Source organism: Cyprinodon variegatus, unplaced genomic scaffold (genome assembly GCF_000732505.1).
Source record: "Cyprinodon variegatus isolate N-32 unplaced genomic scaffold, C_variegatus-1.0 Scaffold235, whole genome shotgun sequence".
Classification (NCBI taxonomy): domain Eukaryota; kingdom Metazoa; phylum Chordata; class Actinopteri; order Cyprinodontiformes; family Cyprinodontidae; genus Cyprinodon; species Cyprinodon variegatus.
In genome coordinates, this window is record NW_015150688.1 from 114,279 (window position 1) to 126,670 (window position 12,392).

A 12,392-nucleotide genomic window follows, 5' to 3' on the forward strand; every position below is an offset into this window, starting at 1 on the left:
CCTCTTTCAGCTTAGGACCAATCACACAGTATTTGTCGGACACCACCCTCCAAAAATGCTGACAGTAGGCCTATAGTACCCTTAAGTCATAATTAAACAAAGCAAATTTGGTCGAAATAATATTTTTTTTTTCTTTCTATTTTCTATTTCGTCGATCCTACATATCAAATGTTGGCAGAAATTCAAGAATGTGTTTGCAAATAGATATAGGTAGTAGATTATATGCTACAACGCCCTGCCATACAGGGAGCGATTTACTATTAAACGGAGTTAGAGGAGGATATATCAATACTTTATGTTTAGAACAAAATAGTATCATGGAACACAAAAGGCTGGTTTGTCAAAGAACCCCAAACAGTAATAATAATAATAATAATAGGATACCTAAATGAGAGTGGTGGTGGTGGAAGTGGGGGTAGGGGATTGAGACGGGAAGGTCCTGATATCTGCGGAAGCGGAAACCGTTGCTTCGTGTCGCCTGCTGGAAGATTCCTGAATATCTCTGGTCAGTGCTTTCTTTTCCCCTTAAATACGCCTGTTTTGGGGGGATGGGGATCCTCTTTCATTCACTGTAACGGTAAACACCAAACAGAGCCAGTTTCGTGGCCAAAAATACATGAAATGATTGGTGTTTTACTTTATGTGTAAACTAATTCCTGCAAACTTGACAGCAGCTGTTGACCGTTAGCCATATTGACGCTAGCGCTCCGTCTTGGTCGCTCTCCGAGGTGCTGAAATAAGATTCTTCAGCGATATCCTTATGATCGCGGCTGCATTTAGCCACTTGAGATCAGCATTACCTCCATGTTGTTCCACAGTATTACAGGTTTATAGTATATTGTAACACGCAGGCTAACTAGCGTTTAGCTTAGCTAATCATTTGGCAAACCTAGAGGATCTGTTTGCCGCAGGAGAAAACAAGCTGAGATCTCCACCACAGCTAGTTTAGCTTCACTGTTATTATTATAAGGCCGATACAAATATTGCCTCAGCACCTTCTACTGTTGGCTGGTTCTGTGCAGCTACCTGGATCTGGTTTCTTCTTCACTGACACCATCCAGTAAAGACAGGAGGCAGAGAGAACATCAGGATGAAAGGTCACTGATCTACAATCTGCAAAGCAAGCCATTAAACCCAATACTTCAACAACAGAGGCTGAATTAAAGCAAGGTATCTGCTGTTAAGATTGTATGTGTGATTAAAGGTAGCCTACTGATGTTTAGTTCTCTCCAGCAGTGTGTTTAGGACATCTTTCTTACTTTGCTGTCTCTTAAACAAGCAGAGTTGGCTGCATTCTTCACCTCCACTGGACAACATGACGTCTTCAATGCTTCGAAGACAGCTGAAGAACCTGGTCCAGAATTACTCTGAGGCTGAGGTTAAGGTAAAATATGTTTGTATACTGATTTTGCTGATTCTTTGTGGCTTCAGCTGACATGCAAGTTTCCAAGAGAAAGGGACAATCTAAACTATTTCAAAGTATTTGTGTATTTTATCTGCTTGGATATAATGATAAAATGTGGTTAAAGCAGAAATTTAATATTGTTTATTTTAATGTAATAATGCATTTGATTTTCATCCCTTATTGTTCTATTCTGCTCTATTTTAATCTTAGCAATACGTGTTTCATAAACCATTACTGCCAAATAGTCTTTGTCGTATTTCTCACTAGGCTAAAACTGAATAGAAAGTCAATAAAGTCAAGCTGAAATCTTACTTCATTTTTAAGGACTATTTATTAATAATGACTTTCATTTTGGATTTAATATTTCCTTCATGTTCTTCTTCTCAGCTGCTACAACTGTATTTCACTGTGCGTCACTTAAAGTTCACCCTTTGCTTCCTTTGCAGGTCAGAGAAGCAACGTCCAATGATCCATGGGGTCCATCCAGCTCTCAGATGGCTGACATCTCTGATCTTACCTACAATGCAGTGGCTTGCAATGAGATCATGACAATGCTGTGGAAACGGCTGAAGGATGACAAGAACTGGAGACACATCCATAAGGTGAGGAGGAGGATAAGAAATGGTAAATTAAAATGGAACCACTTTTTTATGTAGAAGTATATATTTCATTTTATCTAAATATTATTTTAAAGACTTACTACAGAATATGACTTTCTTACATGACATGTTTGACCCTTTAATACTTCAAATGTTGCAATCTAATGTTTGTTTTACTTCACTTCCTCCTGCAGCTTTTTGTAAATTAATACCAAAAATATCAACATTGAACCTTTCTATATTAGAGATTTTGCGTCCATTGGTTACCATTGGTGTATTTTTATTTATGTATTTAATCTTAAAAACTGCTTCTTAAAATCTATTCCTGCATTAAAAGAAACAAAAGTAATTATCAAAATTGTCTTTGTGGTGAGTGAGTAATATGATACAGAAAGTATTCTAAGAACAAACAAGATAAAAACAGAAGTATAAATTATTTTCATAATCATATTGGTCTACGTAGATTGTCATTGTATGCATACAGACAATGGCAGCATCCATTCATCAATCCATTTTCTGTCATGCTTATCCCACGCGGGGTCACGAGGGATGCCTGTGCCTATCTCCAGCTGTCTACTGGCTAGAGGCGGGATACACCCTGGACAGGTCCCCAGTCTATTGCAGGGCAACACAGAGACAAACAGGACAAACAACAATTCACACACACACAGTCACACTTAAGGACAATTTAGAGAAGCCAACTAACTTAACAGTCATGTTTGTTGACTGTGGTAGGAAGCCGGAGTAACATGTGGAACCCACACATGCTCAGGGAGAACATGCCCCGTTGGCAGCATATAGGACAAAATTCCTTTTTAGCAGGATGTGACTAAAAACAACAAATATTCCTATTACTTTGTAAAACACAACTGCGAAAAAAAAAAATATAATAATTCCACACGAAAGTGAAGGTAAAGTGCAGATATTTTTAATTGTTAAAGCGAAATTTAAAATATTCGGTGATCAGATCTTTTTTATAACACAACATTGGTTAGACAGTGGTTTTTCATTTTCCCATTGACATTTTATGGTTTGATTTTTATATCTGAAATTAAGTCCCCATTATTGTGTTTTATTTATTTGAATCTCCATTCCTAAACCTGTGGGGCAAACTCCTCAGCAGTCTAGTCTTATGAGCTTAGTAGTGGCCATCTGTTACTATTTACTTCTGCTCACTTTTTTAGATATGAATAATCAGTTTTGTTCCTTTCCTCGCTGTTTGACTATAGAACTTAGAGTCAAAAGGAAAATTTTTAAAAAATAGAAGTTTTTGCTATTTAATTGGTAATGTGGTCAATGTTTCTTCCCAGTCTCTGACTCTATTGGAGTACCTCCTGAAGACAGGTGATGATCGCGTGATGCTGAAAATGAAAGAGAACATCTACATCGTCAAAGCTCTAACAGAGTATCGCTTTGTGGAAAAGGATGGCAAGGATCAGGTGATGCTTGTTTTCATCTGAAGGGTTTAGCCTCCTGCCTGGTCAGTTAATGGAGTCCCTATTATTGGGTCTAAACTATTTATGACTCTTTTAGTTCATAACCTCTTAGCCCGGTGTAAAGCAATGGTGTTATACTATATTACGACAATCAATAAAGGCCTTTGAAGAAAATTAAACCTTTGTAGGTCTTGTATATAAAATAATTTTAAGTGAATAATGGTTTCATATACAAAATTAAATTTTATCATTGATCTTTGGTTTATAAAGTGTTATTAATGGTTTTCTAGACACGTCTTTCATTTTGCAGTAGTCACAGTAGTATGATATCATGGTATGTTAACCTCGGAAATAGTTTTCAGTCTCAAGGTATGAGTAAAAAAACTTAATATCAACAATTCTGCTGTGAAACAAAAATAACGCATTTTACAGTTGTAATCATTACCTTTAATAATTACATTTAATACAGACTTATATTAAAAACTAGTTAAAATTTATAAATATAAATAAATAAATATATATATATATATATATATATATATATATATATATATATATATATATATATATATATATATATATATATATATATATATATATATATATATATATATATATATATAGCCAATTATATAGCTGATATTAAAGGTGGTTAATTACGCAGACTAGTAACTGGTTCTTTGTTGGCTAGATACCCTTATAACTGTAATTAAAACAGATTTACCATGAGTAAATAGATTAGATAATGTTCTCTTTTTTAAGCTTCGTTCAGGCATCTCATAAAAAAGAACTTTACACCACAGCAGCAGCGAGATGTGATTTAATTTTTTCTACTTTTCTGCATTAGATCTTTAAAACCTTGATAGCCACTATCTGATTTCTACTCAGTAACTATGTAGAAAAAGTAAAGAATAATGTATTTTTTCAGGGCCTGAACGTAAGAGAGAAGGCAAAGGTTGTTCTTGTTCTTATGGAGGATGATGAAAAACTAAAGGCAGAAAGAGAATTTGCAGTGAAGACCAGAGAAAAGACATCCAAAGATTCTGCTGGTGAGATATTCTAATTTAAAACCATAACTGCTTAATACGTTTTTTCTCTTCTGGTCTTTATTCATGCGTGAATCTCAAGATGAAGTCTTTCCTATCTCTTCCTAATAGCATCATCCACAGACAAAGTCAAGGACCCCAACTACAAACCTGTCTATGTTCCTGGAGCTTCAGGGCTTCCTAACTTAGACAACATTCCATCTGTGGCTGACTTGACTGCTTCTTTCGCTGCCCGCAAAGAGGAGCGGCTTCGACAAGAAGCAGAGAAGAAGGAGGCTGAGAGACGGGTGAGTTAGATAAAACAAGAGTATGCAGTGAGCTGTCAACTGGGAAGTTTTGTAAATTTAAAATTATAATATTTCACCAGAATTGAATTATGTTTATTTATCACCAAAACAGTAGAATACCATCTGATCACCCGCCTGTGTGTTTTTCCTCTTTTAGGCCAAGATGAGCGAAGATGAGCTTAAATGGGAGGATGCCGCAAAGGCTGATAAGTTAAAAAGTGATGCATGGGGCGGGGAGAAAGAAGAGGAGGTGAAAACAGATCCTTGGGGAGCTTCAAAAGAACCTAGTACTGATCCTTGGGGTGCTCCAGTAAAACCCGAAGATCCATTTGTTGCTGAAAAAACTGATGAGGATCCATTCAAAGCCCCAAAAGACAAAGAGGATCCATTCACTGACCTTAAAGATAAACCAGATCCCTTCAGTTCTTCCAATGGGGATCCATTTGTTGCTCCAAAGGAGGATCCATTTAATGCTCCAAAAGAAGATCCATTCAATGCACCAAAAGAAGATCCATTCAATGCTCCAAAAGACGATCCATTCAATGCTCCAAAAGAGGATCCATTCATTGCTCCAAAGGACGATCCATTTAATGCTTCAAAAGAGGATCCATTTATTGCCCAGAAGGACGATCCATTTGTTGCTCCAAAGGACGATCCATTTGTTGCTCCAAAGGACGATCCATTTAGTGCCCCAAAGGACGATCCATTTGTTGCTCCAAAGGACGATCCATTTATTGCTCCAAAGGACGATTCATTTGTTGCTCCAAAGGATGATCCATTTAGTTCTGCAAAGAGTGATCCATTTGGTCCAAAGGACGACCCATTTGTTGCTCCAATTGACGATCCTTTTGTTACTTCAAAGGACGATCCTTTTAATTCTCCGAAAGACGATCCTTTTAATTCTCCAAAAGACGATCCATTTAAAGCTCCTAAGGATGATCCATTTAATGCTCCAAAAAATGATCAATTTAGTGCTTCAAAACAAAATTTAAAAGATGATCCATTTGATGTTCCCAAGAATGATTCATTTGAAGATTCAAAAGGTCATCCATTCACTACAACAAAAGGTGATCCTTTCTGTGCCTCAGCCAATGATCCTTTCACTGCTCCACTATCTTCACCTCCAAAAGAAGAACCATTAGCAGAGCCAATGATGTCTAAAGCCGACTCATTCACTGGCAACACAGCACCACCTAAAGCCGCGTTTTCATCACCGACTAATTCTGTTCAAAACGATCCTTTTGCATCACCAACAACACCAAATAAAGAGGACCCTTTTTCTACAACAGATACAAAAGATGCCCCTGTTACAGCTTCATCAGCACCATCAAAGGAGGATCCATTTACAGTGCCATGTAGTCCACCAATAGAAGCTGCTTCAGACCCCTTCAGTGCCCCTATTTTGGGATCCCCCCAAGAAACTGTAGATACATGGGGAGCTCAGACCAGTTCTCCACCTGCCACAGGCTCTGATGCTTGGGGGGAACCAAGTGTTTCAAAGGAAACAAAGGGTGGCGATCCCTGGGGGGGCGGCCCTAGTGTCTCATTATCACTTGGTGATTCAGACCCATTTGCAGATCCATCCAAACCAGATGATGACCCATGGGGAGCTCCAGGTAAGAAACTATTAAATAAATTTGTGAGCTATCATGACGTTTTTCAAACCTAGCAATCTAATAATTTCGTAACTGTCTTATATGAGACTAAGTCGTGGGTAGCAGTCTCAGCAAAGACCCCCAGACTTCCTCTCCCCAGATACCTCTTCCAGCTCATGTAGGGAAAACCTGAGGCTCCCCTAAATGTCCAGAACATCTCCCAAGGGAGGTGCCCAGGAGACATCTAATATAGATGTAAGAGACGTAACAGCTGATTCCTCTAGATGTGGAGGATCCCGGAGCATGTTTTTTGTGTCAGATTTGAGGACAACAGGTGAGGGTAGGATTCTAGATTGAACAGTAAATTGAGAGCTTTGCCTTTTCCTTTGAAAGTCTCTTAAACCACTACAGACTGGAGCAACGTCCGCATTCCAGCAGCAGCCCAACAGATCTGTTTGTTGATCCCAAACTCCATTTCCCCACACTCTTGAACAGCACCCTAAGATACCCTAACCCCTCCACCTGAGGTAGGAGTTCCCCTCTGACTGTAGGAGAGCTGGAGTCAAACATATAGACTTAATGCCGGTAATATAGTCATACAGCGACCAGATGGTCTCTAATAAAGACCCCCTTCCTCCATACTCCTGGAACGCTCACTATAGGGCACCATAATTGACATGGTCCATGAAGCAAATGGGGATCACTGGGGCAAACTCCCATTAACTCTAATGCAAGCTGCAAAGGGTGCAGAGCTGGTCCAGTGTTCCATGGTCACATTGCTCCTCCTGATGCCCCCGGGGTTGATCGTCAGCCAGTCTCTTCTCTCCAGCTCACTGGCGTAGGCTTTCCCAGGCTGAGAGGTGTGAGAGTGATCGCACTGTCAGGTCTCCCTTCTTGAGAGGGGGGGCAACACAGTCCAGGGGCACTGTCCCTGGGCGCCAAATTAAGTTGATTGGGCATGTCAACCACAACAGCCTAACAACATCCAGAGACTTGAGGAACTCATAGCAGAGCTCATTCACCCTCTGAATGGCCGTCACTGTGGAGTGTTTTTACTTTCTCTGTAACCAGCCTGGCTAATGAAATGGAACCCAGTCTCTACTTCCACCAGGGAAGATTTGATAGCTGGAGGAGATCCTCATGTCCGACAATGTCCTCGTTCAACAGCTTCTTATACCCACTGCAAACAGTTTGAGGAAGGCATTACTTCCCACTCCAGAAACACCTGACAGTTTGCCAAAATCACTTTGAGGCAGACCAATAGTCTTTCTCCAAGGTCCCTCTGAACTCCACCCAGGACCAAGTTTTTACCCGTTTACTGTCTCAGGACCCCCACAGACCTACTAGGTTCCTTCTTTAGATCATCCATCACCTCTTTGTCTCTTCCCTTGGGCAATTCCATTGCACAGCCTATCTCAAGGACCTTTGCTTCTGACTACTGTTCAATCCGCCTAGCGTTGTCCTTAATGGCTCTCCCTGCAGGTAGTGGGCCTACTGGAATACACCTCATGTCTGGTAATCTGGCGCAGCCCAGGCAGGTCCCAGGCGCTCACTGCCAAACCCCTACCCTAGGCCCTGCTCCAAAATGAGGTCCTGGGTCAATTAAAAACCTAAGTGTGATCTCAGAAATATAGTTTTCACTGGCGCCTCATACTGGTTAATAATGCTGTGGTTTAAAAGCTATCTACTCATGTGAACAATACGCTGGCCGGGAGATGCAAACATGCTTCAAATATTAACCCACAGCAAACACAAAAAAAGGTTAACACACTAACACATGCGGAAAAGAATCCAAAGTAAATAGAGGAGGCCACTGGACCGCCGGTGGCCCAGGGGTTAAGCAGGCAACCCATTTACAGAGGCTTTGGTCCTTTTTACCCAGCCATTTGAGCAACCTGGTGACCTTTGCCAATGTATCTTGCCCCTCTTACTCCCATTTCCTGTCTTTCTACTTTCAAAAATAACTAAAGATAAAGGCCATAAAAATCTTTTAAAAATAAAGTAATAAAAATAAAGTAAGAGAACGCTGTAAATACAGTACATAAATGATTTTAACACATGAAAAACATGATAAAAAGACAAAAGCAGCTTGATTTAAGCCCGCAGTTGTTTTTGCATCTTATATCATTTTTCCTTTCTATCTGTTTTGTGTGTTACCATTATTTCTGTGCTCTTTGGATGAATGTAGTGGGTACAGAAATGAGTGGGAACATCTCCAAAACATGTGATTCAAATTCATTGTCAAGGCTCAGAACAGAGGACCGAAAATTTACGCAAGACAGACAGTGGGAAAACACTGTCTGTGGGTCTGCAGAAGCAGCGGCTTGGGCATCTATCACAGGAATGTCTCTAGGGGGGAAACACAGGTTAGTGACCACGATAATCTGACGGAGGATGATTACACATGCGTGAGTCACTAACCTAGTTTGACAGTTCAGTCCGTGCCCAGAGAACAAGGAGAATTCCAGCCGGTCGGCTGACAAGGCGTGGCGGACGCAGCAAGAGTGTTCCAGATGCGGAAACCTAGAAGGGTGCAGAACTGACAGGAGATTAGACCCAAGCAGACAAAGAAAGACATGATAATCCACAGGGTGAGGTCAAGAGGCAGATCCAGGTTCAGTCCACAGAAGAATCCAAAAGGAGTCTAATGACAGGTCATGCCAACAGATCATACAGGGGCAGGCAGGCTCAAAGTTCCAAATACAGAGACAGGTTATGATCAGAACAGAACATTACAAGTAACCCTCGAAAACTCTCAAAACCAAAGGATCAAGAATAATCTGGCACTGATGGCTGGCACCTTGCAGCTTAAATAGAGGCAGGAGTAGGTGGATCAGATAAGCAGTGATGAGAAACAGAGCAAAGCTAGACAGGTGAATGAAATGAGCAATCAAGCCAGCCATCAGTGCCAAAATCATGACATTTATAGCTCATTCACAGGCTTTGGGGTAACGTTATGACATATTAGATAGTTTATTATTTATAAACCTTTTCTGCAAAGCTTCTGTGATTTAGGCAAATTGACATGAAATTAAATTCTTTTGCATAACAGCTGCTGTAGTAACCCACTATTGCAACTTAACGGGTCCAGTAGGCCATTCCATTGGACTTGCTGTCAACTTTTGTGATATTAAGAAAGATATTGAGAAGATAATTATACTAATTATAACTTGAAAATTTAAATTAAATTTAATTTGAATGTCCGACATTCTCTATTCATATTTTATTGAGCTCAAACTGAGTCCATTACAACAGGAGGGGAACAGGTGGCCTGCCTCACAGAAAGTAATGCAATGCTGACTAACGAACACATTTGGAAAATCACACTGAAGCAAACATGCATCTGTTTGGACTTTGTGAGAAAACTGAAGCATCTAGCAACCTACCTGGGTTTTCAAATTTTTATCCTCAATCAGCAAATCCTGTCTTCTCTTTTAATCATAGCTGAACTATTTCCATAACCAGAATATGTGCATCTCTAAGGTTTTGTGGTTTTTTGGGGGGTAAGAACTGACCATTTTTAGAGAGGTTCAGAGTTTTCCTTTGCTTTGTGGCACACGTAATTAAGTTCTCCTTGCATTCATATTCATAACTTCTGAGTAGCATTACATGGTTATCCTTCCTGCTGCAGACAGGTATTATATTGTAACTGCTTTATTGAAAACCACTTGGTATCTTTCACTGAATCTTATCTAATGAACACACAGCTCTGAGAAGCTATCTGTTTATTGTCTGTGAATTTGTACTGTTGATTAAATCCAGGGTCGGATAGAAGTTTGTGTTTTATATGGTTGCCAATCTCTAAATCAGTCCATCTGACTCAATAAAAAAATTGCCAACAAAAATCAAAACGATATTTCTAGGACCAGTTTATATACTTACATTCTGTACCTTGAGAAACCGGTATACAATTAATTTATTTACCATTCATTTATAATATAGTTTGCTTTAGTTTTAAACCTCTGCTTCTGTTCATTGACCTCTTTAGCTTCAGCTCCAGTAGCATCAGATGATGCGTGGGGAACACCTGCTCGTCCCTCAGACTCCTCCCCATCCAGCGACCCGTTTGGGGACGGGGCATCTAAAAACAACGATCCTTGGGGTGCACCGAGCAACACAGGTGGCAATGGTGCAGGTAAAGTATGGCTGCTTTATGTATCTATTTCTGTGTCCATCAATTTCATTAAAGCAAAGCTTGATTGTCTGCTTTTAAAATAACCTTAAAGTTGTTTTGTTTTGATTAGATTGACCCACGTCTAAGCCATCCACTAAAATCCATGCATGATTTCTGCTTTTATTTCTGTCTTTATTTGTGTTTGAAACTATTATTCTGTGATCGTATGATCACAAAAAGAAAAATAATTTTGCATGCAAAACCTTGTTTCCTTTAATCCTTCTACTTCACATCATCTATGATTAGGCATCGAGCAGCTAACAATCAATTAACCCTTTCTTCCACTTTGCTCTCTCTTCCCCTCTGGCCTGCCCCCTAAAGAAAACACCTTTTAGAGTAGCATTGGACCTTTATTTTATTTCAGGTAAGAAAACCACGAAAGAGGAAGAGTTTCGAAGAAAGACTGCTTCATTTTTGGGCTCTACGGGGGCATCACTGGTGGACTTAGATAATCTGTTCACTCTGAACCCCCAACCCAAACAACAGCCTCTCCCCAACATGCTCACTGCTCGAAAACAAGCCATCGGTAAGGTCAGACAAAAGCCAGAGCTCTGGATCACAAACACTCTTAGAGACTCAGCCTTTGCACGGATTATGTGCAGATCACTTGATTATAAAGAAGACGTAATTCATTTAACTGGGAACCAAAACATTTTTGTTTCTGTTTAGAGAATGGAGCTGAGATTGTGTGACTGACTAACAGTTATCAATGTGTTTATATTGGAACGTTTATTCTGATCATTTTGTACCAACCCACCCCTTCTATGTGGTCTTGCTGTTGCATATAGATGTAGGCTATGTAACATAATGTGTGTGTTATAGTCCTTCTGTAAAGTCACCCTCTATAGGAAGTAGCATTCAGTAACTTACCAACATGTTTTCATCCCTCTCCCTGCTCTGCTTTGGTGCACTTTCTCTTGGCTGGAATGTTTCGAACCCTCCCCGCTCCCCCCGCCTCCTCTTATCACTTACACTCCTTTCCCAGGCGCATTCAAAGACATGACATCTGGTCCCTTGGTCGGATCAGGGGCTTTGGCTCAAACTTTAGCCCCAAACTATAATCCATTTGGTTGGAGTTCAGCACCGACTGATGGTGCAGTTCATCCTGCTGTCAGAGCTGCAGGTCGCTCTGATGAAACTCTCTGGTTCATGGAGCCCATGCATTCTCGGGGAATGCCTTGTTCTTCTCTGGATATTCTGCATGCAGCTCAGGACGCTCCAAAACCTGGAACAGAGCCGCCTGCCATGCAAAGGGGAGTGGGAATGTTGGGTTCTGAATATACGGTGGGGAATATCATGGGAACAGGAGATGCTCCAGCTGGTTTGTTTGGAGCAAATGCAGCAGATGTAAATCCATTTTTAAGTGTTTCGCCACAGACAAGAAACGAAGACATCATATGCAATGATTCAAATAAAACAATCACCAACAGCACCAATCCATTTCTGATTTAACATTTTACTGATTCTTCCACTGAGTCAAACTTTATTCCTATTAAAGATCAAGAACAGTCACTTAAACGGCCCCTAAAATTTGATTGACAGGTCATGACATCCAGTTTTTATTTTCATAACTATTCATAGATGTTGTGTTTAAGGCCTGTTTCCATCTGTGCCTGAAAATGATCTTAATGGTTCAACATGAACAATGTTCAGGTTCTCCTTATGAATTGAGAAATAATCCTTCATTTAAATCATATTTAACATGCTGTGATTTCCTTTCAATGTCAAAAATGTAAAACCTGCGTATTTCAGCTGATTATTAAAAAAATAACGAGCATATTATTTCCTTAAATTGACAAGAATGACATTAATATTTATAGGATTTCTGAGTCTGAGAAAGAAAACTTTTC

General features: G+C 39.9%; 1 protein-coding gene across 3 annotated transcripts; it reads left to right on the forward strand.

The window, feature by feature from the left end:
• Positions 1–352: 352 nt before the first annotated feature.
• On the forward strand, positions 353–12,172 carry LOC107089016 (epsin-2-like). 3 transcript variants are annotated; one of them, XM_015381529.1, is made up of 10 exons: positions 353–505; positions 1,023–1,170; positions 1,280–1,384; positions 1,852–2,007; positions 3,315–3,443; positions 4,369–4,489; positions 4,598–4,773; positions 4,931–6,389; positions 10,357–10,503; positions 10,864–12,172. In XM_015381529.1, the coding sequence occupies exons 3-10, from the start codon at positions 1,316–1,318 to the stop codon at positions 10,875–10,877; spliced, it is 2,271 nt and encodes a 756-aa protein (XP_015237015.1). In that variant the 5' UTR covers positions 353–505; positions 1,023–1,170; positions 1,280–1,315; the 3' UTR covers positions 10,878–12,172. The 3 variants fall into 3 exon arrangements, with proteins under 3 accessions (XP_015237015.1, XP_015237013.1, XP_015237014.1); XM_015381527.1 differs by having other exon boundaries at positions 1,283–1,384; XM_015381528.1 differs by lacking the exon at positions 353–505 and adding an exon at positions 560–577 and having other exon boundaries at positions 1,283–1,384.
• Positions 12,173–12,392: the final 220 nt, after the last annotated feature.